This window comes from Zychaea mexicana, assembly GCF_025766255.1.
Source record: "Zychaea mexicana strain RSA 1403 chromosome Unknown BDB00scaffold_28, whole genome shotgun sequence".
NCBI classification, from domain to species: Eukaryota; Fungi; Mucoromycota; class Mucoromycetes; order Mucorales; family Lichtheimiaceae; genus Zychaea; species Zychaea mexicana.
The window spans coordinates 132309-160281 of record NW_026516691.1 but is presented as its reverse complement, the minus strand read 5'-3'; the positions used below and the strand labels follow the sequence as shown (position 1 = coordinate 160281).

The following is a 27973-nucleotide window of genomic DNA, read 5'->3' as shown; positions in this document are numbered from 1 at the left end:
GTACATTATTGTAGTATAAGATGATGTGAGATGGTCCTGCTACTGACTTTAGGAAACTGCTTTTAAAAACAGGAGCGTAGATTGTAGTCGTTCTTCGTAAGATACTGTGAGCCATTTGACGAATGTGCGACGATAACCCGGCAAGCTAGATTATTATAGTGAGCAGTATACACAATGTGCTTCGATACACAAGCTCTTGGTGGTCCAAGCAGCAAAAGGCTGTCAATTCACAAAAGTGTGATATTGACATCGACATTATATCTGATTTACGCTTAATAGAAACAGGTTCTTTTTGGAAATATAAGCATATACCACTTGCAGTAGCTATCAAGATCATGCGTAGCACAAAGGCGCGACCGTGCTGCCGATGCGACCTTTTCTGAAAAAAGGCCGATATAGCGCGCATATTTTTCTATATAAAGCATAACTGAACCAAGTCGACGCTGATAGACCTTACTAGACACATGGCACCCTTGAAAATTATTGGAGCAGGATATGGAAGAACAGGCACGCACTGCGCTCAATATACTCGGGTACGTTTCTTAGTACAGTTCTGCATAAAAAGAATCCAAGTATCAACCTCTTTTGCTGTATTCTTAAGCTACACAACCCATCACATGAAATCATACAATGAAGAGGGCGGGCGTACAGAGATGTTTACTGAAGCCTACGAGGATCCAGAGAAAGCTGTTCATTGGGATTTTATATACGACGGATTTGATGCGGCTGTAGATTGGCCTACATGCTCCTTTCTTGAGCCATTGATGCAAAAATATCCCGACGCCAAAGTGATCTTGACGGTACGGGATCCTAATAGCTGGTACGTTACATAATATCCGTCATTTTTATAAGAGTAAATCAACTAATGTACGTACATTAGGTACCAGTCAATGAGAAACACTATTTTCCTCATACACAATGCCTCACGCCGTGATCCAAGCAGGCAAAATAAACCCAAAGTCAACATGGTTGGGAAAATCATCCTGGATGGTGCATTCGATAACCCTGACCTGTTCAACGATGAAGTTGCATTGAAAGCCAAGTTTGTAAAGCACAACGAGCGTGTCAAGCGTATCGTCCCCAAAGAGCGTCTGCTAGTCATGCAACTCGGTGAAGGATGGGATCGACTCTGCGATTTTTTGGACGTGCCTGTGCCGTCGAATGTAGACTACCCCAATGTAAACAAAACATCGGATATGCGCAAAAGGTTTCCCGAGCTGACTTTTCCTTAACTTTATTTACTGGTTGAAGTCGCTTTGTAATTGTCGTTGAAATGGAAGTATATTGATAGTGAATACTGTCAAACAGTGATAGGCCGCTCATCATTATTGTAGCTCAAAGATCATTTCATCCTATCGAAACCTAAGGCTTATCGACTGAAATAATTTTACCAGTGTAAGAATATCTTGTATAATATAAAGCAAGAACTACTGTATGTTTGCATGTATAATGGTTATTCCAGATAAAAGCTGTAAGACAACATAATTTAGTCATACATCAAAAGCATGAGGAATGTACGACGATTACTTTACTACCTCTCAAGTAATATTTGACCTGAGAAAATGGAAATAAATCCGCAATAAGAAACACGTGGCCTTATGCTTTAAAATCGGCTCAACAAATCCTTCAGATATCGTATAATTCCAAAGTCTAATACACAGTAGAGCGTATGAGCTTGCTTAACGGAAAGCTGGTCATCTGATAGGTACAACTTAAACATCAATAAACATAAAATGCAACCATACGCTAATATGTTTACGCAAGTAAAGAGAAAGTTCAGTCAGCCGATCTGCTACGAATTAGGAACCTGCAGCATAGCTGTTGATGGCGTAGTGTTGGCGGCATATATGCATGTGTGGGTACCCCGTGGCGTATGGCGGTGCATTGGGCTAAATGCATATAAAAGCTCAGAATCCTTTTTCTGTATATGACAACTTTTACGAATACCTGTAATAAATGGCTCCGCTCAAGATAATCGGTGCAGGTTATGGCAGAACGGGTACCGATAGTTTGCGTGTAGCATTAGATATGCTAGGGTGAATATCTTTTTCTACTATGTATTTATTAGGACATGCCATAAAACATGATTAAGTTGACCTATTGAACAAAAGCACCTTTTTTTTTCACACGCATCAATAGGTACAAGACACATCATAGGAAGACCTTCAACGATGAAGGTGGACGTGCAGATATGTTCATCGAGGCGTACGAGCACCCCGAAGAAGAAGCGGACTTCGACTATATGTACGAAGACTTTGATGCTGCTTTGGATTGGCCAACGTGTGTTTTGCTGGAACCATTAATGCTGAAATATCCAGATGCTAAAGTGATATTGACTGTACGCGATCCTAATAGCTGGTATATATATCTATCTTATAATGTCTTTACGTAGCTACGAACTCTTGCCACATTATGTCGTTACTTGCTCAGCAGAAAACCACCCTTTCAAAACTAACATCAATTTAGGTATCGATCCATGGCAAACACGATATTCCGGAAGCGTGAAAGGCCAAAGCACCTCTTAGATAGACCTAAATCCCGTGTGTCCCGGCGTGTCGTTTTAGACGGCGCACGCGATATTCCAGGAATGTTTGAGGATGAGGAAGCTATCAAGCAAAAATTTATCCAGCATAACGAATGGGTAAAGACGTTTGTGGCTCCAGAGCGTTTACTAGTGATGGAACTGGGGGAAGGGTGGACCCGCCTTTGCAGATTTTTGGATAAACCGAAGCCGGTTGTAGCATATCCACACGTAAACACAACGGCGGACGTGCACGCAAAGATGGCAAAGGTCGACAAGGAGCTGTACCAGCCACTAGCCTGTACAGCTGTTTTATCCAGTGCCATAGCTGAATAAATGTTTGCATCATTCAAACCGACCTTTTTTTTTTCGCGGCTACCTGCAGCTGCTCGTAGTAGTAATGATGAAGACGTTAAGGCAGTGCTTTGATGAACATACCCACAACGACGACAAGTGAACACCAACAAACAAATTCCCAACAACGTACCATTCAAGTTCAATAGAGCCAATATATTTACTATCTTAGTACGTAACAATGATATATATTTATATATATACATATGCTTATATATATAGGGAGAGGTAATGCTTCCCTGATGTTTTCGTTTTTGTTCGTTTCTTACAGCTTGCGGTTGGTACGAAGAGCTGATTCAACAGCAGCAGCGGCCCACTCTTCCGAATGATGGAAACCTTCCTCTGTGCTAGAGCGGGCAATGGCCTGCTCATCGTTGTAGCAAGTCAAAACACCAAAGATGACGGGGACGCCGGTATCCAATTGAACGCGCATAATACCGTGAGTGACAGCATCGCAAATGTATTCAAAGTGAGCAGTGCCACCCTTGATAACAATACCGAGACAGATCACTGCATCAAAAGGCCCCGTCTTCTTGCTAGACTTGCCCTCCTTATTGGCAGGCGAAGGGGATCCAAGCAAATCGCTAGCAGTGGCAGAAGCTTGAGACTTGGACGCGTCAATCAGTTGCTTGGCAGCCATGGGCAATTCATACGATCCGGACACGGTATCCTAGGGAATTGGTTTGCACATTAGCCTCCTCTATGTTGTGTACGAAGTGTCACCCTTTTTCTCCCCAATCCATTTCCACATAGTCTTGTTGCAAAAGCTTTTGTTGACCATTCCGTTCTACTACTCACAGTGAAAATGTTTTCTGCCAACACACCGTACTTGTTGATCAAGGTTTCATATACGCTCTTGTACATGTTGTCGACGAGAGCATAGTTCCATCGCGTATGGACGATGCAGATGCGAAGGCCGGAGCCATCGAGTTTCTGGGTAGGATCAGAGACACCTTTTTCAAAAGTCTTTTCACTCATTGTTTTTCAAAGCAACAGGAAGGGAAAGAGTAAATATAAAAGAGCAAGTGTGAAATATAATTATTCAGCGTTACTACACGATCAGTCATCGGCTAATACTTCCCCAGTCCGACTGACATCTTTTTTAACACTGCGTGTAGATTTCACGGAGATATTAGAACCACGAAGAAAAGCTTAACCCTTTCTCTTAAATATGTAGCAGTAGAAGATACTGTTAGCATAGGAGCAAAGTAGATTTTGGACTTCCAGTATAGAAGAGCTAAACCATTGCCCTTCATTATAATATCTACGGGCTACAAAAAGTTGCCTGGATTGAAAACACAGCGCATGCGCTCAAAGATAGTTTCAACGCCAACCGAACACATCAATGCGAAAAAGCCGCTGTGACTTATCACGGCTGGTCAATTAAACATCAAAAACGTGGTCGTATCCGTATAGAAGCTCTATTGAATCTAATTGTCCAGACTTTGTAATTGTGTATAGTCAATTGCTCAAACAATAGATAATCGATGTGTGAATAGTAGTACAGGTATGTAGCAGGCTTTTACTGTTTCTCAACCAGCAATAGTCGGCACAAGCTATACTACCCAGAGTAAGAAGGAAATGTATGTTGTCACTGCATAAAATATGTGGGATACAAAGTTCTATAAACCGGATTTACCTGTACCTGAGCCAAAAAAAGGAGGTCAGCAGATCCAACAGAAGTATCTGAATCGAGACAAAGCATTGAGCTGCGCTTGGGCTTTCTCTCTTTCTTAACGTTCCGCCACCTCACCCCCCTCCTCCACCCTCACTCTAAATTTCCTGAACATTTCCTTACCTTATACCAGCACCAACAACAACACAATGCAAAGTCGTTTGGAGCTTGTACGCTCCAATATGATGGGTGGAGAAGGAACCGAGGAAAAAGTAGAGGGTATTGTAAATTCAAAGCATTTCCGTAATGCATAATACAATTTTCCTTGGGACTGACTCTTACAATTGATAAAAATAGTGAATCAACGACATCTTATCGACAAGATCTTGGCCCGCTATTCCGCGGAATATGTACTCTATCGAGAACTTATGCAGAATGCAGGTAAGCCCGTTCCGTCTTCTTTGAGAGTCAACTGTGGTACTTGAAAGAGCTTGGCAGACCAGCAAAGAGAAAAAAACACACACACACACACACAGAGAGAGAGAGAGAGAGAGAGAGAGAGAGAGTGAGAAACGTAATGAGTTAATACCCTTTGTATGTGCTGGGATCAATTAGACGACGCAACTTCTACAACCGTCGAGATTCAGTTTCATACCGGTCAGAGCGATCCAACCAAACCCAACCTGTCCGCTAAAATGAATAAGATCACTTTTAAGAATAACGGTATACCGTTCCGCCCTGAAGATTGGTCTCGTTTGAAACGAATAGCTGAAGGAAATCCTGGTAATAGTTGGCTACAAAGAAACTATTTTGATCAAGTGAGATGTGTGTTCGTACGTACTATATATTTTTCTAAACTTACAAAATTGTATACAGATGAGCAAAAGATTGGTGCCTTTGGTGTCGGGTTTTACTCGTTGTTTTCCGTATGTGAAAATCCATTGTAAGTTGTTTAATCATACTATTACTGTCAACGATTCTTTGGTGGATAGGTTCCATATGTGATTAAACGGAAAGAATCACTTTCTGGTAATAGTGTGTTCTCTGGATCACAATGCATGGCATTCTATTTTAAAGGCGATCAGCTCTTTGCCAAACGAGCTGATGTGCCAGAAGAGAATCGGGATTCTTGGACTTCATTTTTGATGGATTTAAGGGAGCCTATGGAGTTACCAAACTTGGATGATTTTGCCAAGTTCTTATCTACGAGCATGGTAAGAAAACAAGGTGTGGTCTTATTCATAAAACTATGTGATAAATAACACTTGCATTTCCTATCCAGGGATTTACTGCCAACCTGCGAAAAATTACAGTTAAGTTCGACCAGCACGTGATATTTTCCATCAACAAGGGCATGGGCGAGCCAGAAACGATGACAGTCGACGCACGAAAAGTACACACCTCATCACCGCAACGTATGTTCACCATCACCGGGGCTAGTATGCGCAAAATCCAGCTGAGCACAGAGAAATACGCACCACCCAGCATGCTTTCACTCATTTACAACAAACGACCTGTTGATTCGTCCTCGGGACTTCCGATGGAAAAAGCCAACATATTTCTACGCGTTGTGACAGCATCACTCGACGTCAGCGTACCACGTAACTTTGAACGAGAAATGGAACGATCAACAAAGAAAAAACCACCCAAACAGACCAATTTCCAGCTAGTGTATACCGGACGCGAGGAATTGGATGCGTCGGAAAACAATAGTGCCATATTTAAAGACCTGATACCCTTCCCTAACCAAGGTCGTGTCTTTATTGGATTTCCAACACATCAAACGACCGGTTGCTGCTCACACATGGCTGCTCGATTCATTCCCAGTGTCGAACGCGAAAGCATTGATTTTGCCGAACGATATCTGCGCATTTGGAATACTGAATTATTGGCGGTCGGCGGCCTATTGTGTCGCATCGTCTACAACAGCGAGATGGAGCAAATCCATCGGCTGTATCGAGAACTCGTCGGTTATAATGATGTTGTGGATAAGTCTTCTGCTGCAACTACCGCAGACGACGCCAAAGTCATGTTGGAAAGACAAGCAGCGCATGCATTAGCATCATTTACATTTCAAAACTCAACGCCCAGTCCGCTTGTCGGTAGTGTGCAAGAAGAACAATTCTTCAAATCAAGCAAAACTCCTGCTATGGTCATGACATCACACGGTGTGCAGGCTGCTACCCAGACACGCATCCTGCCAGAACCTGTTTTCAATTCGCCTCAGCTTTTGAATGACTTTATAAAAACGATTCCCACGATTACGCCCGTGATGCTTCAAACCTGCAAAGATAGTGTAGAAAAGCTGAAATCGTTTGGTATTCTACGTACGCTGGATATGAATGATGTCCTCAAGGAATTGGAAGCTCGGCCTTTGAACACGAGCGAAATGACGGCGTGCATGAAATGGTGGATCGATCAAAACAAAAACGCACGGATTGCTGGAGCAGACATACTTCAAGCACGGAAGCGGTTCCTGGATGCTGCTATTTTGTCTACAGACAATAATGATCGGTTGGTGGCATTGTCTACCATCAAATGGTGGATCAATCCAAAAAGGATTCCTCTTGATATGCCTGTACCTGAATCCGTGCTGCCTTTCTCTGTGAGCAAGTCGCTTTATAGCGCAGATCTTGCGACTTGCTTTGGGTAAGTTGCTACTGTTTTTGATTTGTATGGTGGGACGATTTGCTATGGATCAAGAAAGCTGAGAAGATGTTGCTATTGTTAATACTCTGTTAGAGATTGGTGTGAGCTATCTATGGTTGAGTGGGTTCGCTATATCGTTGATAATGCCAAGGAGCTTGAAGTATCTGCCACGTTTGCTGAACGTACACTGCTCGTTGTCTCTCGAGGATACAGTCATACTTCTACAAAAGGTCAAGCCGAAATCTGCAAGATATTGCAAGGCAAAAAGTGTGTACCTACAAGAAATGGTATGAAACTACCTCACGAGTCGTACTTTGAGACTGTCAAACTTTTTGATGACCTACCAATTGTCCGTTTTGAAAATACCAAGCATACGATCAGCGATGTTTTCCTTGCAGCACTGGGTGTTCGAAAGGTAGAGAGATTAAAAACTATCTTCTCTTATACATTAAGAAGTTGCTCATCAATACTATCGTTTCCCGTGACAAAAAAAGCACGTAGAACTACAGTTGGTGTTTGACCGACTAATCTCGGATGGTAGCTGGTCTCATGTCGATCTGGTGAAATATCTTACAAGTGTTCAAAGTACGCTGAGTCAGACCGAAGTGGTTCGATTACGCGAGACACCCATCTTTACAAAAGAAGGCGAAGAGCCCAAGACGAAGACTGTCGAACGTAAGACTGGAGCAGTTGACGCAGAAGGCAAACCTGTGATCGAAAAGCGCCAGAAACAAATTTACCGTCGATACAAGGCCAAGGATCTCTATATGCCTACAGAGAACCTCAGGAGCTTGAATTTGCCATTAATTGATTGGAAACAGCAAAATGGTAGCCGTGGCAATAGCGGTGGCTGGCGCTCCGGCAGTGACGAAGCACGATTCATGGAAAAGCTTGGCTTGCTTTCTTCACCATCTGTATCGACCATCCTGACACTTGCATCGCCTGAAACCAACAACCGGCAGCTGCAGATGCGGGCACTACACTATTTCATAGACAACCACAAACAATACGAAGATTCGTATCATCCATCACAAATTGATATGACGTTCTTACCATGCTCGGATGGTAAAACGTACTCAATGCCGAGAGACTGTTTTACCAACCCAGACGTTCAAGTGCTTGGATTCCATGCGCTGCACCGGGACCTTGTCTGCGTCCGAGACAAATTGGGGATCCGAGAAAACCCAGACGCTAAGCGACTCGTGGATGCCTTTCTACAGAAAGTCACCAAGGACGTTACTCAAGCCAAGCGGATATTTGAATACATGGCAAGTCGTATGGGTGATATCGGCTATGAGCAATGGCCCAAGCTGCGTGACGTTAAGTTTATTCCCGTCAAATCCCATCAAGGCGATACCGTTTTGATAGAACCTGCTCAGTGCTACTTTGAATCAGGAGAGGCGACTTTCCACAAAGAGTTATTTTTATATGTGGATTTTGGCCAACTTGCCAATTCATTCCTACGCTCATGCGGTGTCAAGGACGAGCCCACTACCATGGAATTGGCATCCATGCTTGTCAAGGATCCGTCCCGCTTCTGGAACCTCAGTGGTGGCGGCGAGCGTTATTTGGCTGTATTGAGACAAATAGCGGGCCAGTATTATCATCTCAAAAGCAATAGACGGTTATTGCAAGATATGAAAAATACTCCTTTCCTCGTTGGTATCAAACGGAGTCAAATGGGATCCGGCCCAGGATCAGATCAGCAGCAACTTACAGTACCTGCCGCAACAAATGGTATAACTGACAACAACAACAACAACAACGATGATGACCAAAAGGAACAAGATGAATTCGTTCAATATCGACTGGCTCAAGCAAGCGATATTTTCATCATTGACGATACCATGGCACAGCAAATATTTTCACCCCTATCAGCACCCATGGAGCCTTTGCTCGAAGAGTTCTATGCGCATTTGGGAAGCGATCGGTTGTCAAGGTAAATAAATGCTTCTTTAGTGCTAATGGCTCTAAGACTTAACCTCTATTCTTCTTGCTTTTATTGATAGACAAATCAAAGAAACCTATACATATAGCTATAATATGGGCGTCACTAATCGATCTAAAGCCGTTACTGATGCCATTTTTGAACGTGTACCCATCATCATCTACCAAATGATGAGCGATAACCCGCAGCGACAAAAAGAGTTGTGTCACGACGAAAAATATGTAAAGAGAAACTTAAAGGTAAGCAACTTTTTTAAAAAGAAAAAACAAGATTTATGTGTAAAACTAATCTTTATTACAAAGGTGATCCAAGCAAAAGAGCTCAGAATCAACCGAAAATTCAAACATACAGGCGAGCACAATGTACAACCGACGACTGCATGCACCGATAAAAGCAGCTTCACCATATACATATCCAGCATGGGCGAGATAGACTATTACGATATCGCAAATGCGTTATGCGCCTTAATATTTACACGTGTTCGCTTCAACGATGCGATTGTAGTTGAACGATACTTGACTGCAACACTCACAAGTCTTCGACGAAAAGGTGTTCCAGTGGACCGTATTTTAAACATCCGGAAAAACGTTGAGAAACAAAAGATTTCCCCTCCAATGGAGCGAAGCAGCCCAATACACTCACCGCCATCAACATCACCCATTCATCCAACACTTACCCCGGCACAACTTGACCAGTGCACAAAACAAGTGCTCGAAGTATTTGGCGATTGTCAAGAAGGCTATGTCCGGCAATTATTGGCACAGGAACGCGAGAACCACGCCGAGAATGTCATCAACAAGCTTTTGAATGACAATGATTACCCACGCAATTCAGAGGTCAAGAGTGATAAAGAGGTTGCAGCACAAGAGGCCAAGAACAACAACGCTCATCGTTCTGAAGGCGTGGAAAATGTTCCCGCTGATCAAGGAGGGGCAGGAGGATTGCTGGATCGAATCTGGTCTTGGAGAGGCTCACGGCAATCCACACCCACACCACCACCTCCCAAATCGCCCATCGAGAAGGAACTTCCACAGCCGCAGACACCCGAAAAACAACCCGTCAAAAAGCCTATGTTACCCGATGCAGAAGAAACCATCACTCCCAACTACACATCCAATGTCAAGCAGAATTTACGTCGAGCCATCCATTCATGCAAATCCTATACTGACCAACACCTGTTCTCGCGCCCGCAAATCAACCAAGTCGCCGAATCCAACTACTACTGCGATGTCAAACCACAGCAAAACCTTGTTTCGTCCGGCCGTGTCAAGGGAATCTCCTTTTATGTATACCGCGATGTGGTTGCAGAGGACGTGCACCAACAATACAGCGGTGCCATGAGCCGTTTTGTCGACATTATCAAGGGACTGGCAACCGTCTTTGAGCTCAAGGAAAGCAGCCTGCATTTATTTTATGACACACAAGGCTCGACAATTGCATTCAATGTGAACGGCAGCTTATTTTTGAACCTACGATACTATGTGGCGCTCCACGAGACGGACGATTCAGCACAATCCAAAGCAAAGCGTAAAGAAGCGCTTATCTACTGGTTCATGACATTTTGTCATGAGTTGGCGCACAATTTTGTCAGTGGCCATTGTTCCGAACACGAGTTTTACATGTCCTCGTTTGCCGAAGTGTATCTCGAATCGTTGATGCATTATCTCGCTGCCGATAACAACTCTGCTACCAGTGCAAATCCTGCTCGGGCTTCCACCGTGTCCGATCACTCAGGGGCAACGCTGATATAGATCTGAATGTGTGTGTCTGTGTACGTGTGTATAGTCGTAAACAAGAAATATATATAATTGTACAGTTGGAATACAAAAAGACAATTTTTTTGTGTTATTCGTTTATTGTGGTTGTGTGGCGTTGATGACTGTAGGTGTGTAATAGTGTAGTGGATGATGGTTTTGTGATTTATTCGTCGGCCTTGGCCTCTACACGCTTCTTGAAGCTAAAATAAACAAACCAAAAAAAAAGGACGCTGTTAGTCTAGTTCTACTTTCAATGAAAACCTACAATTTCTTTAATTGTACAAAAGTAAATATCCAAAAGAAAACGTACTCATCGTATTGGCATTTTTCGTATGCATGACGCTCGTTCTCGCACTTCCAGGGCAAATAGAAAGTCTCGCCACGGCACTTGTTCAACTTAATGAGCAGATTGGCACAGTAATCGCGGTATTCAAGAGGAACACGCGACTTGGCCATAGCGGACTGAGATGCGACTAATACAAATGAGAAACAGCAGTTCAGTTTGCATTGTGTAATGGCATCATGCAAACGCAATTTCTTCTTTATTGCTTGACTTTATATACCTTCGGTCATTTTGTTTACTGTACGTTTGTTGCAAAACGCTGTGTTGTTGCACACAAGGCTCTGAATTTTGGGAACAGTAGTCACTCTGGGATTTCAACCCCAGCGATTCCTGCACGCTGCTAAGTCGCCGACAGCTGGATCGGGTTTGCCCTCCTTTTAATCCTCTTTCTTCTCCCAACTCTTGTTTTTTAATTTTCTCATGGCCTCTCGTGTACTTTTCAACTCGCAATTGTCACAGATTGCAAAGCGCTCTGGTGTTCGCTACCAGTCTCAGTTTGCTGCTGAACGTGACGCAGTCAAGCACCATGCTGGCGGTAATATAATAATGATATTCTATCTTTTAACAAGAAAGCTACTTCTTTGTTTTTTGGTTTTGTGGGGCGGGTGGAAGATAAAAAAAATCGGCTGATGTTATGATGTTTACGTGTTGCTATGTAGACGCGGCTGAAACATGGAAGAAGATTAGCTTATTTGTGTGCATTCCTGCGTAAGTCCTTTTCAACTCTTTTATCCTCTTTAGCGAAAAAGAAGGTTGCTCATGCAAACTGGGGTGTTTCGTTAGTCTTTTGGGCTCTGGTATCAATGCGTACAACCTTATGAAGGCCCACGAAAAGCATCAGGCCGAGCACCCGCACGAATGGGTGCAGTACCCATACATGAACTGGCGCGTCAAGGTACTATAAAAATAGACTACCGTGGAAACAAACCGACAAGAGTTCTCATAGAAACATAAAATGACTAGGACTACTTCTGGGGCAAGGATTCGCTCTTCTTTAACCCCAAGGTTAACCACTCTGCTGAAGACGCCTAAAGAGCAAAAGAGGCCCTTTTTATATTAGAAGCTAAAGACATATTTACATTGGCTTGTATTCAAAGTCGTATCGACTCAGTAAATGGGGAATCGCAGATAATTGCGCACCGTAACGCGCGGCGTTGTCGTATAATTCAAACAATGGGATGGCCAGGACCTTCATGTTTTTGGGTACTGTGAGCACCTCTTTAAAAAAGGACAGAGTGGGTGTGAGTGAGTGGGATGTGTCAAAACTCTACTGCCGGTACTGTTAGCATGTAACTTACTGTGTGGTGGCATGTGCACTAAGTACAACATTTTCTTTTCTTTAGGCTTGGTAACATGGGCAGGAGTATAAGGATACTTGATACAATAAAGAATGAGAGTGTGCGTGTGAGTCTATGTGCATCTGCGTGTTGTGCAACATTTTTTTTACTAGTGTAAGATGATAGAATTCTCACCATATAGGATTCAAAGTTGGGTCGCCACCATGTGCTTAAGCATTCACCAACTTCCCACTGTGGTTCGTTGGGCCATTCATTTGGATCTGCTGGGCCGAGTCGTTCGTTTAAAATCTGCTTGAGTCCTTCACGTTCGTCTACGCCTGGTTGCAAGTAGTGGCCGGGTCTAATTATTTACATACATTAATATTACCTTCCAATACACACACACGCACTTTCAAACGCAAACGAGCTCGGTTCTCACAGTTTGAAAAATGCATTAGCGATTTGAAGCATAAGAACGTGAGGATGGTTATGTTGATGAACCACCATGACAGCTTCAACCGTCCGTCGCATGCCGTGCGTTTCATAGTCATTTTCTAGTCGTTTTAAGCGAGCCGCTACCGACGAGTCTTCTTCCGGTTGTGCATCTTTCGCGCCAAATGTATAGTTTTCTGTTCACGTTTTGATAATCGGATCAGCTTTTTTTCTTTTTCTTTTTGGGGTATGCAGATCTCCTTTTCGTTACACCGTCATATAGCTATATTACTACTAGTACTAGTTACCTAAAGGATATCTAAAAATGTTTAAATGTCAGTATACAAGATCCCGAGAAACCATCCATCGCGCGTATCTTTTTTGTAACGACAAAGTTACTCACAATGTTACGTGCGGCATTCTTTATAAGAAAAGGCGTTGCTTATGCTATATCGAAAAAGAGGAGCGTCGCCGTACTGCTGAGCTTAAGAGTGCTGTATAATACTTCAGCTCGCTGGTACGTCACGCGTTGTTCTCCGTTTGTCGCGGTGCGCGAAACACGGGTTCTTCATTTTTTACTTTTCTCTTTTTCTCCAACAATACGCGACCCTCAACCACAAACACACTCACACAGCCAGAAGAAGCAACAATAGCAATGGTTGGCACAACAACAACAGAATCAACAACACTGCCATTGAAAAGACGACTTTCAGATGCAAGCGATGGCGGAGAACTTGAACAACAAGTACAGGAACCGAGCAACAAGATGGCTAAAACCGAAGAAAAACCACTTTCACGCGAAGAGCGTCAGGAACGTGTTTTCAGCAACATGCGATTACGTCGAATTATTAAAGAAAACCACGGCACCGACGTCAATCAACTTGCATTCTTCTTTAACAATAAGAACTTTTCTGCCCCTGTGGGTATCGACGTGACAAAGACGTTTGACAAACGAGGATCAGTTCAGCGTGAACAAACCGACACGAGTAATGTCTTGGCTACAATAGGCGGATGCCAGGTAAAATACAACAACAGTTTGAAAAGTACATTGTCTGACTAAATTCTTTTTTACGATTTGGACTTAGTTGAACGTTTACGATAACGAGCACTGTGGTGATCACTTGGATATTATGTCAAACTTTGACTTGTCTGTGCTTCAAAACAAAGAAGAAGATCCAGTACGACGCGTAAGTATGCAACGACAGCGAAAAAAAACAACAAATCGTTTGTTGCTAAAATATATTCTGTGTGGGGCTATATAGGATCTACACACGTTTTGCTGGCTTTATCGAGAAAATGACGCATGGCTTGCATTGGCTGGTACCGATGGATTGATACACATTGTCAGCCTGGCGAATTCAAAAGAAATTGCCATCCTACATGGTCATACCAGTACGTTTTCAGCTCTTCACGAGGAGGAAGAATGTATGCTGCTCCTTTGATATTATTGAAATTATCATCCATAACGACGGTCATGTATGATATTTTTGTAGAAACGATTCATGATTTACAAACACATCCTTCCAGCGACAACTACATCTTGTCAACATCCAAAGACGGTACAGCTCGATTATGGGACGTTGATGCTAAGCGGTGCCTGGCCATCTTTGAAGCTGATGCAACGGTCACTTGCTTTGATCAAACGGGTGAAAAGTTTATATCCGGTAGCGCACGTGGCGAGCTTCGGGAATGGATTATTCCAAAGGATGTTCCCGAAAACGAGACACTGACAATCACAAAGAAAGACTCACGTCTGTTTAAAAAGTATCACGGTGATAACTATATCGGTATGTCTACGTTCATGTATGTTATATTAATATGTACATGTCCACGTTAATTCATACTTCTATCATGGAAAATAATGTAGATTGTATACGGTTCGCAAATGGGAACGTACTGACAAAGTCTATTAATGGCCGTATGGAGTATTGGAATACAGAGACTGAAAAGAGCATTCGATCATTTCGGATACGGACAACCGAGAACTTTTCACGATTCGACGTTAGGTAAAAAAGGAGATTGAAAAGAACAATTGTATATGATTATACACGATAACGAGACTGATTTATATCGAGGGAACAGTTTGGACGAGTCGTTTATTTGTGTAGGCAATAGTCAAGGATGTGTGTTTATCTATAACATCCATACTGGTAAACTAGTGACCGAACTTGCTCACCGACGATCAACAAAGTCTGTACGATGCTGTGTATTTACCCGTGACTGCCGGTAAGAAAGACTGTGACTAGATGCGTATATAACATTCTTTAATTTTTAACATGTATGTTTGTTTTGAAAATTTAGTCAAGTCATCTGTGCAGGCGAAGATGGATTTATCTGGCGATATGATTACATTGATGATGCCACGCTTGAGGAATGGGCAAACTGGAGAAAAACCGAGAACTAGTTCCCTTAAGTTATCTGTACAATAATACATCCGAAATAAAAAGTTCACTGCATTTATTACCATACTTGTTAAAAGCGAGTGGAGCACGAGGTCGAGATAGGTTTCCACATAATGGCACCACGACGATAATTAGCACCCAGACATATTGCATGACACTGCGCGAATGTCCGGATTGTTGTCAGCACACCATCTTCTTGACCGTTTCGTATAGTCATACTAAAAGCCCAGCACTTCCGTTGTGCAATTGGAAAAAGGTATGAGGCTAGGCTATAGGTCCGTTAATATTTCTTACATTGATAACAATCAGGGCAAATGTATTCACGAGAACAGCTCATTATCCATTTACTGGCTAGTACACTAGAGCAGCACATTCGTTGGAGCAGGCATTCAGTCAACGGTGCAATCTAGCTACATCGATGGATTATCTTCTCCACAGTTCACGGCAGTTCGACGTGGAAAATATTTGTGCGCAAGCTACCGGCAGAAATCCTTTGATCGGGCATGGATGCGAAGCAACGACGACAGTGGCTCGAAATATGATTTACAAACCAAGTTTAAATCATACGGTATATACGTGGTGAAAATCGCTGCGTCAGAAGAGTTTTTGCAATGCAAGCGTGCAAGGGTGTTGCGAACTCAATCAACTCAAATCGTTTGGTTGAGAAGGCAGCATTTTGCTGCTCCTGCTGTTGTTGTCGTCGTTACTCAATGGCAGATGTTGTAAATAAGGGTTAAATAATGCTCTTATGTCTTACCAGCTACGAACAGGCTTGATGATGTCGGTGTCGAGGAGTGAAGCGTGTGTTTGTACGTTAGGTTATCATCATGACTTTTGCTTTTCTATATACCATCCGAAAGTCGTACGTGTCATAATTGATCTCTGCAAGTTGTAACGTGTAGAACACGAGGCGGAGGTTGTGTAAAGGAAGGGGTGGAGCACTGGTCACCGTAGTAGACGTGTACGTCCCTTAGTCATTGTTTCTTTTGAAGTTTACCAGAAAGCAAAACATGTAATACACGACATGGCTGTGACACATCCCGCTACCTCGTTTCCACATTCAACTGAACCCCCGTTGTATGTCTATGATTACAGAGTGGATTCAATATAAGTTTTGTGACCAGATTTATATTTGAGGTTCAAGTGACTCTTATGGTATATTAAATCGTACGTTGGTAATTTTTAGGTAGCAGCCAGCCAGGAGGTTTCAAGTGTATGAAGCTTATATGGTGGATTTTTCCTTGGATGATTTGCTGTCAATAGTATCATTGACCAAGTTGGCACCACACAGAATAAAGCCCTTTCCCTTGATTTTGGCACGGATTGTATCCGAGGCTATATAACTACTCATTGCAAGTAACAAGTATACGTCAGCTCCAGTGTGTCCCTAGTTGACGATCTTTGAAAGGTTGCCGATATTGCCAGTATGGTAGGTGTGCATCGATACATCCAGTTGCGTGCTATTGTATGCTATGTACTATAATATACTGATTACTCAGGTTTAAACTTTCACAGTATATAACATACTCTTTTTTCATACCACAACCGCACATTTATGCAACAAGGTGCGCATTTTATACGCAATACTGTAATTTTTTAGGAGCAAAATGCTTATTTCTATATAATATACCTAGCCTATTATTTCCCTGAAAGTTACTAGCGCTTGCGGGTTCGTATCAATTCGCCACATTGACATTGTTAGTTGAAAGGTTAGTACTCATGAATTTAAAATTACAGAAGTGTTCGTCAATCTTTAATTCTTTGTATTTATATATACTCCAGCCGAAAAACGTACACGTTACGTATATCATGATTAACGAATAATTGACAGCAGGTAAAGCATAAATACAAGTTAGAAAGAAATTTAATATTAAAGGGAGGGTGCCCGATGGTGCCAGGAGATAAAAAAATCAAGCTAACTCTTTCCACCCAAATTAATCTCTCGCTATGGATCACTCTCGAGCAGCTTATGCTGCCAGTAAAGAACGCAACGAAGAGACACTCTTACGGATACAGCGACTTGGTGTGTATGAATATTTCTTATTCCCCTCCCTATTAGCGACACTGGATCAGCCTTGATTCTAATCGTATGTGTGTGTGTTTGTTGGTGGAGTGTAGGACACGAGATCAAGAAGACAGAACAAGAGATTCGCGACAAGCGGAAACGATCGCAATGCCTACGTCTATACCACAATCAAGTCGATCGACGCACACAACGTCAACATGCCTATCACTCCATAATGTTTACCTCTTCTGATCAACCTTTGTCTTGGATGAACGGCGATAGCGACAATGACAGACAACAGCAGTCAAATCAATACCTACGCAGTAGTAGTAGTAATGAAAAAAAACTTGAGTCATTCCAAGCGGTATACCAGCAGATCCTCAAACATGAGCAAGAACCACCGGATGCTCGAGATATTTTTGAACTGCTCGCATCGACACTGTCTAAGAAAAGCGCGTCTTCGTCGTCGTCGTCAACACCTTTTTTTGACCTGGTTAAAGAGATAGTCAATAAAATCGAGCCACCAAGCGATAAAATAGCATCATCATCACCATCGTTACGGCAACGAAAAAGCATCGATGAGGATACAGAAGGTCGCATAAAAAACGACTTGACCCAGCGCAAACACGAAACGCAACGCGTCAGAAAAGAGTGTGATGTCTTGGAAGCACGAGTGGGTCAATTAGAGCAAGATTTACGGACGCGTATCCGCAAACTTTACCGCGATCTTAACGTTCAAACGACGTTATTGTAAGTGATACATAGATATTTATGACAAACGAGCGCAAACTACCATGATAAATGATTGCTATGGTATGGGATGTGAGTGTTATATCTAACAGGCTACAATAAATTTAGAAAACGGATTCGAACGGAAGCAGAAAGCCAGAGCGCAGCAGCACAACGAAAAGCGACTCAAGAACAAGCCAATGCTTTGCAGGCCAAAGTAATGGATGCCCATATATCTTGTACTGCCAGTAATAATCAAGTTAATATAGAAAGTACAGTCAATGCTGTAGGAGAAAAGCAGCGTCAAATAGCACATATGATGGGACTTGTACGGATAGGCGCGCTTCAATTAAAGGAGCAGCGTGAAAAGGTAATTTCTTCTCCCAGATAGTTTGCTTGGTTCGTGTCATACTGATATAATTTCGCTCATAAATCTCGTCTCTCATCAATTGCTATATTTTCCCCATCCTTCTCAAAGTGTGATAATGAAGAAAATGAACGTCGGAAAACATTACTGGAGCAATTGGATGGAAACTGCAAAGAGCTCAAGAACAGTATTCGTCGTAAGATTGACTTATTTCACCAACTACCACTGTTTAATGGAAGGTAACATGATACTCCAGATTTTGGTTATAAATTCTCTTCACTGACTAATATACGTCGTACTGTTAGTAATGATGCCATTGCAACTCAAGGTGATAGCACACGATTGGAGCAAATCAAAGACTGCTTTCATCCATATTTGCGACCTGTAAGAATTACTGATCGATGGAGAATGAAAGAATTCATACTTAAATATCTTCTGTGCATAATTATATATAGTCTCGTCAAGGTGTTGTTGATCAACTAGGCGAAGTCTTGATACGAGGTAATGAAGGCCCCTACAATTTATTTTATTAGAATAGAAAGAAAACATGCATCTATTGATCCATTCACTCAAAGAGAAATATTGTACTGTTTTTATCTAAAAATTTCTAGTCAACGCATTGGCTGTCACTGAACCACCAGAATCCGAATTACGCGAGACTCTGGAAAACCTGGCAGCACGATGGCAACAGGATCTGGAAGAAAGCAATGTCGATATTGGTGAACATAAACCTCGTGAAGACGCAGTGGATGCTCTTATAAAGTCAGTGGCAGCACTAAAAAGTACGTAGCTTATCGAATGAGTAACTGATTGACGATGTCGATATTGTTGGGATATATGCAAATACAGCCTTTACATTATAGCTATATACTGATCGACTTTGTTTACCCACTAAATAATATAGAGCACAGTACCAAATACCAATCCAAATTTGTGGCAGAGCAAGAAGCCCTATTAAGGTCCAAGCTTAATACACTCAAGCAAGCTGATAAGGAGACCATGGCTGTCATGGATGCAGTAGAAGAACGGTAAAAAATGAAGACCATCCTCAAGATGATGATGATAAATGGCTGTTACATTTTAGATATTAACTCGCTCTATGAACTAGACAACATATTGAAGAAGGGACGGTCGGATTAGATTACACATATCAAGATCGCACACTGCAAGAGTGGATGTCCACACTCAAAGAGTAAGGTTCTACGATCATGTTGCATGTTTTTCGGTTGGGCAAATGTATATACTGATGCCGCTGGAAAAGATAAAAAAGCAAAGAATGATGTAAATGTCTGTTTATCTGCGCAGATGCTGTCCTAGTGGCTGCTTTTTCGTTGGTTTTTGTTTTTGGTTGAAGATAAACAATCTGCAGTGGTAATTGTTTTTTGGGGTGCTGTGGTGCTGTGGTGCGTAGATGTAGGAGTGTTAAGTGAAGAGGATGGTAAAGAGGGAAAGGGAAAGCGAGAAGCGGCTTTAGGGTTAAAACTGTCAGATGTGCAGATGTGTATCATTTATAACGCACGGGTAAAGAAGGAGAAGCGACAGAATAAGGAAAGCATTATAATAATAAAAAAAAATAGAGAAGCGAAATAGATATTTTATGCGATCGGATCGTAGCTCCAAATGCGCGCTCTGTTATCTCCGGAACCTGTTGCAAAGACCGGGCGACCTGTACTTGGGCTGATAGCGACAGAAATAACTAAAAAAACAAAACAAAACAAGTGTGCAGGGCCGATGAGCATCTATTTGTGGATGGCAACTCAAAAATCCGTTGTTATTGTTTGACAATATCATTGGCGATACAAACCTGAGTTCTTGTGACCTTGAAGCATGAATTGAGTCTGGCCAGTCCGTGGATCCCAAAATTGGACACCGCGATCCTTAGATCCAGAAACAATCCAGCGGCCATCAGGCGTACAAGCGACTGACAATACAAAGTCCTGCATGAAATTGCACGTAAGGGGGAGGTGAGGTTATTTCTTCATAATCCTCAATTATAAACATGTATGGAGCGAGTCAAGTTACAATGGACTGTTTACCTTATGGCCCGTAAATGTCATTTTACACGGTCCTTTACTACGATCTCGTTCCATTCCGTAGCCACGTCCTTCATTTGTACCCAGTTCCCAAAGCTTCAACGTCTTGTCCAAACTACCACTGACCAAGTGTCGACCATCTGGCATGAATGCGACCGAGTATACACTATCCTTGTGACCTTCAAGTCGTTCCAAAGGTTGACCTGTGTTCACATCCCATACGCGCACCATTTTGTCCAAGCTTCCCGCTGCCACCAAGCGGCCATCGGGTGAAACTGCCACGCTGGTGACTCCAGGATCCTTTTGATCCAGATCAGTGATTTGGAGCGTGTGTAGACATCGGTCTTCAGTCATACTCCATATCCGGACGGTACGGTCACCTGATCCAGATACGACAATGCGTCCGTCGCGGCTGAAATCAAGCGAGTAAATGTCTTGTTCATGGCCAGGTAATCGACTGCGAATACGTCCGTTAGCGATATCCCAAATCTAAAATGCAAGTAATTAAGAGCAGGCAGGTGTCAGTGAGCTTTTCTAGTCGATGGTGTCTCGTGTAAAAATGTAAGACATACTCTGATTTGTTTATCTTCAGCACCCGTTGCAAGGTACATTCCATCTGGACTAAAGCACACGGAGCGAATGTACAAGTCCCCGTCTTTCTGTACAGAATCATCTTGCAAAGCACTGCATAATAGTAGTAGTAATAGATAATCAGCCACCGAATCACATCCTCAACAAGTGGAAATGAAGGGAGGGATATGTATTTGTATATGTGTGAAACCATTACCATATCTGCTGAGCCGTTTTGACGTCGTAAATATAGGTTTTCCGGTTACATCCAGCTGCTAAATATCGACCATCGGCACTAAATTTGACGCAACAAACAACGCTCGCGTGGTCGAGTGTATGCACCAAATTCACATTCAAATATCGTGAAACCTTGGGACTGAACCTTGTTTTTTAAAATTAAGAAAAGGTAAAGAGTCAGGTTAGTATATACGCATTGTTTATCTTTGGTGAGAGAGAGAGAGAGAGAGAGAGAGAGAGAGAGAGAGAGGGACACGAAAAACAGTTTTTGCTTTTGTTTTTGTTTGTGTGCTTGTGTAAATGTTTGTTTGTTGATTTGCTTGTTTTCGCTTGTTTGTCCGTTATGTACATCATGCACGTATATGTTTTCCGCTGCTCCCATTATAAATGCATCCGCAATGAATAACTTACAGTGCAAACCAATCTTGACCTTCAATCTTCATATGCGAAGGGACTTGTTCGGGGTCCATTTCAGTGAATGGACCAGCTCCGCTACCTGGCATACCTGGTTGAGGCGGTGGTGGTGGTCCTCCAGGCTGTGGTGGGGGTGGACCGCCGCCTCCCATCTTGGATATACTACCGGATGATCGACTCGGCATAACACCCAAACCTTGTTGTTGCTGCTTGCGTTTATCAGGACTTTCAATTTGTGGATGGTGTGATGCAGGCGATGGTTGTGAAGTAGGCGTGCCTGGTGCGCCACCACCCCGTGGAGGATAACCGTAGTTGCCTATCAGTAGCGTGTATCCCAGAGGTGTCATAAGTCTTAGAATGTTCTTCTCCCTTTTATTACTTTAGGACTTCATGTCCTATTGTAACTTTTCTTTAATGTGACTTGTCAATGTTACCATGTTCTTGACGTGGATAAGGACCAGGTGCAGGTGATGTGGGCATCCTTCCTGCGTACATGCCCGGTGGTGGTGGTGGTGGTGGTGGTCCTCCTCCAGGATGATTGCTTCCTGGCGGCGGTGGCGGCATACTAGGTGATCCATTCATGTAGCCTGATGATGAGCTTGTAGGTGGTGGCGGTCCAGGCGGTGGTTGTGATGGTGGATAACCTGGATATTGCTGCTGCTGCTGCTGCTGTTGTTGTTGCTGATGTGATTCATGATGTGAAGGTGGAGCAGGAGGTGGTCCCAGACTAGGTGGAGGCGGCTGACTGGAGTTATTACCACTACTGCTGCCACTCTCTCTGCCGTTATGATGTTGTTGTTGCTGTTGTGCGTTCATGATACCGCCAAAGTAGTTGGATGAGCCAGGGCCAATATTGGGAGGCGCAGGCTGCTGTTGTGATGGGTGATGATGTGGGCTAGGTGCAGCCGGTGTAGATGGCGGCTGTGCTGATTGCGGTGGTGGGGGTGGTTGTCGATGCGGCGGGACCTGTTGAGGCGGTGGAACCCCTCCACGCGCCTGTGCTTGTTCCAATTGTTGTCGTAATCTTGTCAGCTCCTCTTCATAGCTGATCAAGCATAGCAATAATAGCAAAGTATAAGATATAAAAGTAGTCAGTTCTTGTTATCGACGCGTCAAACACAGATACAGCACTCAAAATAGATCATTTAGCTTCCCCCTTTTTGTCCTCTTTACTGTGATATACTTACTGGTCTCTCATCGTTTGTTGCGTTCGTTCTAATTCATGAAGACTTTGCTGGAAGCTGTTCATTTCTTGAATCTGGGTATTCACTGTTGACAAAGGGTGTGCGTGAGCATCGAAAACAGTGATTGAGACTGTATATGCACATCTACACGAACGACATCAATCTATTACGTACTCTTGTGCTCAAAGTCATCCCGCTGTGTTTTGCATACGTATGCTTCTTGAGCTAGTGTTTCAAACTCTACTCGAATGGCATCTAGCATCTCAATGATGCGGTTTTGTGGAGGGACCATAGCGCGATGACTGTAAACAGACATGGTTCTATGATGTGCCCATTTAAAAAAAAGTGATTACTTTTTTTCTCAATCGACGAGAAAACGCGAAAAAAAGAAGCTTGTCGTTCAATCTGACAAGTGGGTACCTTTTGTTAGAAGCGGGTATCGGTGAGTTCGCTCTGCGTTTGTTGCTGTTGCTGTGGGTATTGCTATTGTTAGTTGGTTGCCACAGAACGGTTAGACTTGGGGGTAGAAGGAAAAAAGTAAAAGAGAAGCAAAGAAGAAGGGAAGAAAATAATTTGCACCGCCTGTTTACACCCACAACACACAACCTTACCCACCCTTTTGCCGAGTTGTCGGTTTTTTTCCCTCTCCTTTTCTTGTACTTCAACCTCTTTCGCTTTATTCCTTTTAAAGACGCGTATGTGCGCATGGTTAGAGTCAATGAGACATAGCCTATTACGTGCCAGTGTGCTACTGTCAGACTGTAAACCAAAAAGAAAATGCACCACTCGCATGGTTCCAGTTTTACGCGTGTTCTATCATTTTGCTACAGCGAGAAAAGCGAAAGGTGGAAATCGTACAAGTGCAGGTGCAAGGGGAAGAGGAGGGGTTTGCTATAAGTGGATGGTGTGGTACGTAACAAAAATCTCTTACGACTCGAACGCAACGCGTGCACTAAATGTATGTGACTAACTCCTTGATTTTCAATCTTCTGTTCGTTATGAATCAATATCCATCCTTCTCTTTCCATTATTTCTCACGGCCGTATGTAAAGAAAAGTCGTAAATGAAGTAGTTAGCTCGTCGCTCCTTGTCCCGCTTCATCTCCCAACGGATGCTGTGTAATATTACAGTTTTTGCAAGAGTTAGCGCAAAGCCCAACACTCGCCAACAGCAAAATCAGACTTTAGTAAAGCAGCTGCAGCCACCATCTTAGCTTTATTGCTAGATTAAAAAAGAAATCATCCACATAATTGTAGAAAAGAAGACACGGGAAAAAGAAAGAGAGACTGGTCCGGAAAGTAAGGAAATAATCTTTAGAGACTGGAGAGCACCCCGATCCTGCAGTTTAACGGCAATGGCTCCGGGCTAGTGTGGTCCGAACTCATAGCTACTACAGGTGTTGTGTTAATAAGCAAACAAATCTACTACTAGCACTACTGCCAACATCATCAACGTGCAACAGAAAGAGTGGCATGGTGTAGCCCATGTTTACATACCTTACAAAAAGCATTTCGCCGAGAATGCGTAGGACGTGCTCTATTCGTCGTAGATGTTCACTGAGGCAAGCACTACAGCTGTGGATTAAATTATCTGGGTAGCCATGCTCCTGATGATCTTGCAAAGAAACGTCTGTAGTACTCAATGTCTGCCACTCAGCTTCCTGAGGATTTTCGTTGAACGCAGCTTGATACGCAATGCGATAATAACGGGGATGGGGATGGGGATGATTGTGCAAATGACTAGCTGGTAGTGGTAGTTGTGAATACATTTGTGGAGGGGATGGTGCGGGATGTGGTACTTCTTGTTGACTGGTTTGTTCTGGTGTGCCATTGTTAGGCTGATCTTGGTCATCGGCTGCTTCATCGTCTTCAGCAGGAGTCTCAACAATCTCGTAAGCATCTACTTCACCGCTTTGTTCTGGTACGCTTTCATTCGTACTAGCATGATCGTGGATATCATCAGGATCACTTTCATTTAAAATGCGGACGATACGAGACTCTTCATCTTGCACATCGTTCAGCGACGGCTGTTGGGAATTTACCGTGGCAACTGGCTGATTGCCATCTAGTTGTGGGGTGTCATCAGACTGATTTTCCTGCGTCGTAGTAGATCCGGTTGCCTCCATCGTACCAGCAGTCAATTGATTATTTACTCCATCAGTGCTGGACGGACGCTCGTCTCTAACAACAACGTCCAGGTTCTCTGTGGTGGAAGTTTCGGTATTGCCAGTGTCATCATTGACAGTATAATTGCCGTACTGGATCGCAGGGGCGAGACGTCGCTGATTTTCTATCCGATTGTGAGTATGTGAGAAAAGATGTACTCCTGTCTTATTACAACTATTATCATTGTGAAGACTGATAGTCAAACTGCTACCACTAACCACTACTAGCGCTACTGCTGCTGTTGCCTACTCTAGTATCCCTACGCCTGCGATGGGGCAACCTGTGATCATCAAGAGAGGGCGCTGTCATGCCCATCAATCTGCGTTGCTGTTCGCCAGTAACGTTGTTGCTTCTGTTGTGATGTGATTGATTTGCAGTGTTACCTAGGGTTTCTACTTCTTCTACGCGAGAGCGTTTGCGAGAAGACGACTGGCCTTTTTCTCGGTTGTGACGAGCGATGTTGTCTTTATCCATTTATCGTTGTGATTCTAATACACATAACACATTTGAATTAGAGCTTATTAAGCGAGCGTCTGTTAAAAATCACTGTAACAGCCCGACTTGCAAAGTGCATCCTTTATCTTTTTAATAACTACTTGCCTAATAGAAAAATTTCTTGTAAAGGGTTTTTGTGTATTGCGCTGTGGTTTTGTGAAAGTAAAATTTGAATTGGAAAGATGGGTACGGATATCCGTATATATATACTTTTCCCCCCCAAAACAATGGACGGTGACGGGGAAATGGTTACGGAAAGAGCTCGATCGATATTCTTTTTCTCTTCATGTTTTTGCCCCGTTATGCCCATTTAAAAGTACATGCATTTACTGGTCATTAGTCATTCAAGGGCAAAAATAAAGGCGCCAAATCACAATTTCTTATTAGGCGGGACGACAACAGTTGGTTTCGCGCATGGTATAAATGAATCCATGTAGCTTCATTGTATAGTACATAATAATGTATCATTGTGCTTCCTCTACAAATTTTAGTATATACTATGCACTCACACTCAACAATGAGATCAGTGCAATTGAGGGAAATGTATTAACTTATATAGTACCTATAGTTATGAACGATTTTTATTTTAATCAAATCTTGGTGAAGGTGAGCGCAACCGATAAGTGCTCATTGTTTCTATTTTGACGGAACTATAGCATCTGTGTGTATGGTATCATTAATTTTTGTAGTAGCCAGCAGAAGACAAACGTAAAGATATTTCTAATATATGAGAGAAACAAAGGGGTTATGCAAATTTTTACGTAGTTCACCTTCTTTCTTTCGATTTTTATGTACTCAAGCCTCCAAGAATTTGCATACTTCGCCACTCAAATAGGCAAATCGGTTCTGACACTGTATAAAATTTTACGTACTTTTTATCTATTCTGTGCCTCGTTTGAGTAAATCATACAGATAGCTACATTGTTGTACCCTACTTTGACTCTGTATAACCGCCATCATCGTGGTTCAACTAATGCATGATCCACTTTTTCTAAGCAAGTATTTTATTGATTGTTAGCATATAGTACCTTATACATAATTAAACTTAACTGCAGAGTAAGAAAATAGGATTGTAAACATTTAAGAGCAAAGAGGCAGGGCATTGAAGCAAACAGAAAAGAAAGAGAGGTATTATATGGAGGGAAAGCGGGAAAGAAAAAGTAGTGGATACTTATTTTTCGTTTTTTTGGAGGGGTTCTAAGACTTAAGGGTCGTTGCCAGATATTCTACTTTACCGATCTGGTCACTCGTTATCTTCGCCTAATTGCCAATCATGAACGACGATGAACTGACAATGTTACGAAGGAAGAGGTTTTGCTTTCGACCTTGGCGTTTATAGCCTTTTGCTGCAGCAGTTTGCTAGAGCCAGTTGTGCGGTAGTTTTCAACGTCATCTTACTCATACTCTTTGTCAGTCAGGTGGACTAAGAGATGAGTACTTGCGGGTTTTCTTTGCATCAACTCAGGTCTCGCGAATCCATATTTTGGCGCTATCATCGTTGGTTGTAGCTACTTGTTAGCCCTGAGCCGTGTCTTGAATCGTAAATGCGAACTCAAAGTAACATTGACCCTAAGGAAACATTGTAGCACTAATGCTCCTATTTCGTAAACATCAAAGGATGCACCGTGATTCTATGCAAACTGGCGGAACGGCAAGGCATGTATGGTAAAGTCCTTATGTTTCGACACAGTCTTGAGAGTAACCGTGCTCTTTCATCGTTGCCGATTCTAGCAGGTTCACAAATATTTGGCATAATCACGCTTAACAATATTTGCAGAAGGTTATCGATGAAGCAAGCGTTATCGGCGTTGAGGACAATAGTGATCGGATACTCATTTCGTAAAGTCAAATGAGGCTGATTGCTATAATAACAAGTATACACGCTATGTTAGAATCTATCATACATTCCCTTGTAATTTACGTACTTCACGTTGTCCATTGTGAATTTCTTCGCTCGATATTAACCTGCTTCTTATATTTTTTGCCACGTTCTTCTCGAGCCTTGGCTGCTGCTTCTTCTTTTCGACTATCGTCATTTTTTTTAATCCTTCCTAGTTTTAGGTATGGTCAAAGAATCTACATGTTTTTTATATCACCTCAATTACTTATTACAGTTTCACACAAGAAACAGCTCCTTTTTACCTAGTGAAGTACTGTCAGTTCCTTCTCTTGCTCTTTTGTTTGATTTATTTTCGGTCAAAGGATTCTCTGAGCTGTACTTGATGGTTTTAGTAATGGACTTTTTACTAGGCAATTGCTGTAGTTTCTCTGGAGGACGACCATCATTCAACCTTTTTTTTAATGTTTTGCGTGAGCTGCAGGTAGATTTTAGAGAATGAATTAAGCTGGACGATCACTAAAGGTCATTTCAGCGCACCCTTCCTAGAATGAAACTTACGACGGCGAGGAGGTCTTATTACGTATGTTCTTACCAGCAAGAACATGCAGTAGATTACTCTCTTCGTTGCGCAAGTAA

The 27973-nt window shown here is 42.6% G+C and overlaps 11 protein-coding genes across 11 annotated transcripts; 6 read left to right on the top strand and 5 right to left on the bottom strand.

Annotated features, from left to right (window-relative positions):
• Positions 1 to 464: 464 nt before the first annotated feature.
• On the top strand, positions 465 to 1232 carry BDB00DRAFT_762062 (P-loop containing nucleoside triphosphate hydrolase protein; the record flags this gene model as incomplete). The annotated part of the gene is made up of 3 exons (XM_053119312.1): positions 465 to 550; positions 602 to 820; positions 881 to 1232. The coding sequence occupies 3 exons, from the start codon at positions 465 to 467 to the stop codon at positions 1230 to 1232; spliced, it is 657 nt and encodes a 218-aa protein (XP_052980619.1).
• Positions 1233 to 1940: 708 nt separating this feature from the next.
• Positions 1941 to 2876, top strand: BDB00DRAFT_938357 (P-loop containing nucleoside triphosphate hydrolase protein). Its single transcript, XM_053129280.1, has 3 exons — positions 1941 to 2036; positions 2140 to 2358; positions 2467 to 2876. Exons 1-3 carry the CDS (start codon positions 1957 to 1959, stop codon positions 2855 to 2857), a joined length of 690 nt encoding a protein of 229 aa, XP_052980618.1. The 5' UTR covers positions 1941 to 1956; the 3' UTR covers positions 2858 to 2876.
• A 134-nt stretch (positions 2877 to 3010) lies between these two features.
• BDB00DRAFT_818824 (6,7-dimetjyl-8-ribityllumazine synthase) lies at positions 3011 to 3939 on the bottom strand. The gene is made up of 2 exons (XM_053123189.1): positions 3674 to 3939; positions 3011 to 3545 (listed from the first exon to the last, which is right to left on the bottom strand). Exons 1-2 carry the CDS (start codon positions 3851 to 3853, stop codon positions 3141 to 3143), a joined length of 585 nt encoding a protein of 194 aa, XP_052980617.1. The 5' UTR covers positions 3854 to 3939; the 3' UTR covers positions 3011 to 3140.
• Positions 3940 to 4594: 655 nt separating this feature from the next.
• BDB00DRAFT_974372 (uncharacterized protein) lies at positions 4595 to 11044 on the top strand. Its single transcript, XM_053129899.1, has 9 exons — positions 4595 to 4769; positions 4848 to 4931; positions 5106 to 5433; positions 5527 to 5704; positions 5773 to 7139; positions 7233 to 7554; positions 7634 to 9078; positions 9149 to 9326; positions 9390 to 11044. Exons 1-9 carry the CDS (start codon positions 4700 to 4702, stop codon positions 10836 to 10838), a joined length of 5421 nt encoding a protein of 1806 aa, XP_052980616.1. The 5' UTR covers positions 4595 to 4699; the 3' UTR covers positions 10839 to 11044.
• Positions 11008 to 11417, bottom strand: BDB00DRAFT_871438 (B18 subunit of NADH:ubiquinone oxidoreductase; the record flags this gene model as incomplete). Its single annotated transcript, XM_053126830.1, has 3 exons — positions 11008 to 11044; positions 11155 to 11317; positions 11408 to 11417. The coding sequence occupies 3 exons, from the start codon at positions 11415 to 11417 to the stop codon at positions 11008 to 11010; spliced, it is 210 nt and encodes a 69-aa protein (XP_052980615.1).
• A 140-nt stretch (positions 11418 to 11557) lies between these two features.
• BDB00DRAFT_818816 (cytochrome c oxidase, subunit VIa) lies at positions 11558 to 12340 on the top strand. Its single transcript, XM_053123188.1, has 4 exons — positions 11558 to 11722; positions 11847 to 11895; positions 11971 to 12082; positions 12151 to 12340. Exons 1-4 carry the CDS (start codon positions 11608 to 11610, stop codon positions 12217 to 12219), a joined length of 345 nt encoding a protein of 114 aa, XP_052980614.1. The 5' UTR covers positions 11558 to 11607; the 3' UTR covers positions 12220 to 12340.
• BDB00DRAFT_312115 (Cleavage/polyadenylation specificity factor subunit 5) lies at positions 11897 to 13410 on the bottom strand. Its single transcript, XM_053116883.1, has 6 exons — positions 13300 to 13410; positions 13205 to 13215; positions 12904 to 13093; positions 12660 to 12825; positions 12486 to 12561; positions 11897 to 12405 (listed from the first exon to the last, which is right to left on the bottom strand). The coding sequence occupies exons 1-6, from the start codon at positions 13314 to 13316 to the stop codon at positions 12263 to 12265; spliced, it is 603 nt and encodes a 200-aa protein (XP_052980613.1). The 5' UTR covers positions 13317 to 13410; the 3' UTR covers positions 11897 to 12262.
• A 315-nt stretch (positions 13411 to 13725) lies between these two features.
• On the top strand, positions 13726 to 14733 carry BDB00DRAFT_762029 (WD40-repeat-containing domain protein; the record flags this gene model as incomplete). Its single annotated transcript, XM_053119310.1, has 4 exons — positions 13726 to 13914; positions 13982 to 14083; positions 14159 to 14288; positions 14390 to 14733. 4 exons carry the CDS (start codon positions 13726 to 13728, stop codon positions 14731 to 14733), a joined length of 765 nt encoding a protein of 254 aa, XP_052980612.1.
• Positions 14734 to 17138: 2405 nt separating this feature from the next.
• Positions 17139 to 19256, top strand: BDB00DRAFT_312518 (uncharacterized protein). Its single transcript, XM_053116884.1, has 7 exons — positions 17139 to 17321; positions 17417 to 18053; positions 18162 to 18402; positions 18511 to 18638; positions 18705 to 18783; positions 18855 to 18900; positions 19011 to 19256. The coding sequence occupies exons 1-7, from the start codon at positions 17246 to 17248 to the stop codon at positions 19187 to 19189; spliced, it is 1386 nt and encodes a 461-aa protein (XP_052980611.1). The 5' UTR covers positions 17139 to 17245; the 3' UTR covers positions 19190 to 19256.
• A 738-nt stretch (positions 19257 to 19994) lies between these two features.
• Positions 19995 to 23129, bottom strand: BDB00DRAFT_761978 (WD40-repeat-containing domain protein; the record flags this gene model as incomplete). The annotated part of the gene is made up of 9 exons (XM_053119306.1): positions 19995 to 20095; positions 20204 to 20336; positions 20436 to 20921; positions 21005 to 21116; positions 21220 to 21384; positions 21651 to 21798; positions 22475 to 22698; positions 22841 to 22922; positions 23012 to 23129. The coding sequence occupies 9 exons, from the start codon at positions 23127 to 23129 to the stop codon at positions 19995 to 19997; spliced, it is 1569 nt and encodes a 522-aa protein (XP_052980610.1).
• A 1073-nt stretch (positions 23130 to 24202) lies between these two features.
• BDB00DRAFT_787191 (uncharacterized protein) lies at positions 24203 to 25476 on the bottom strand (the record flags this gene model as incomplete). The annotated part of the gene is made up of 3 exons (XM_053120678.1): positions 24203 to 24227; positions 24334 to 25126; positions 25386 to 25476. 3 exons carry the CDS (start codon positions 25474 to 25476, stop codon positions 24203 to 24205), a joined length of 909 nt encoding a protein of 302 aa, XP_052980609.1.
• Positions 25477 to 27973: the final 2497 nt, after the last annotated feature.

Coding starts and splice junctions, on each gene's coding strand:
- BDB00DRAFT_974372 (XM_053129899.1), top strand. CDS start 4,700: ATGCAAAGTCGTTTGGAGCTTGTACGCTCCAATATGATGGGTGGAGAA. Junction 4,770..4,847: donor AACCGAGGAAAAAGTAGAGG/GTATTGTAAATT, acceptor TGATAAAAATAG/TGAATCAACGACATCTTATC. Junction 5,434..5,526: donor TCCGTATGTGAAAATCCATT/GTAAGTTGTTTA, acceptor TTCTGGTAATAG/TGTGTTCTCTGGATCACAAT.
- BDB00DRAFT_312518 (XM_053116884.1), top strand. CDS start 17,246: ATGGATCACTCTCGAGCAGCTTATGCTGCCAGTAAAGAACGCAACGAA. Junction 18,403..18,510: donor TAAAGGAGCAGCGTGAAAAG/GTAATTTCTTCT, acceptor TCCTTCTCAAAG/TGTGATAATGAAGAAAATGA. Junction 18,639..18,704: donor CTACCACTGTTTAATGGAAG/GTAACATGATAC, acceptor TCGTACTGTTAG/TAATGATGCCATTGCAACTC.
- BDB00DRAFT_818824 (XM_053123189.1), bottom strand. CDS start 3,853: ATGAGTGAAAAGACTTTTGAAAAAGGTGTCTCTGATCCTACCCAGAAA. Junction 3,546..3,673: donor TGGCAGAAAACATTTTCACT/GTGAGTAGTAGA, acceptor CCAATTCCCTAG/GATACCGTGTCCGGATCGTA.
- BDB00DRAFT_818816 (XM_053123188.1), top strand. CDS start 11,608: ATGGCCTCTCGTGTACTTTTCAACTCGCAATTGTCACAGATTGCAAAG. Junction 11,723..11,846: donor AGTCAAGCACCATGCTGGCG/GTAATATAATAA, acceptor GTTGCTATGTAG/ACGCGGCTGAAACATGGAAG. Junction 11,896..11,970: donor TTATTTGTGTGCATTCCTGC/GTAAGTCCTTTT, acceptor GTGTTTCGTTAG/TCTTTTGGGCTCTGGTATCA.
- BDB00DRAFT_938357 (XM_053129280.1), top strand. CDS start 1,957: ATGGCTCCGCTCAAGATAATCGGTGCAGGTTATGGCAGAACGGGTACC. Junction 2,037..2,139: donor GTAGCATTAGATATGCTAGG/GTGAATATCTTT, acceptor ACGCATCAATAG/GTACAAGACACATCATAGGA. Junction 2,359..2,466: donor GTACGCGATCCTAATAGCTG/GTATATATATCT, acceptor ACATCAATTTAG/GTATCGATCCATGGCAAACA.
- BDB00DRAFT_312115 (XM_053116883.1), bottom strand. Junction 12,826..12,903: donor GCTAATGCATTTTTCAAACT/GTGAGAACCGAG, acceptor GTAAATAATTAG/ACCCGGCCACTACTTGCAAC. Junction 12,406..12,485: donor AGTGCACATGCCACCACACA/GTAAGTTACATG, acceptor CCTTTTTTAAAG/AGGTGCTCACAGTACCCAAA.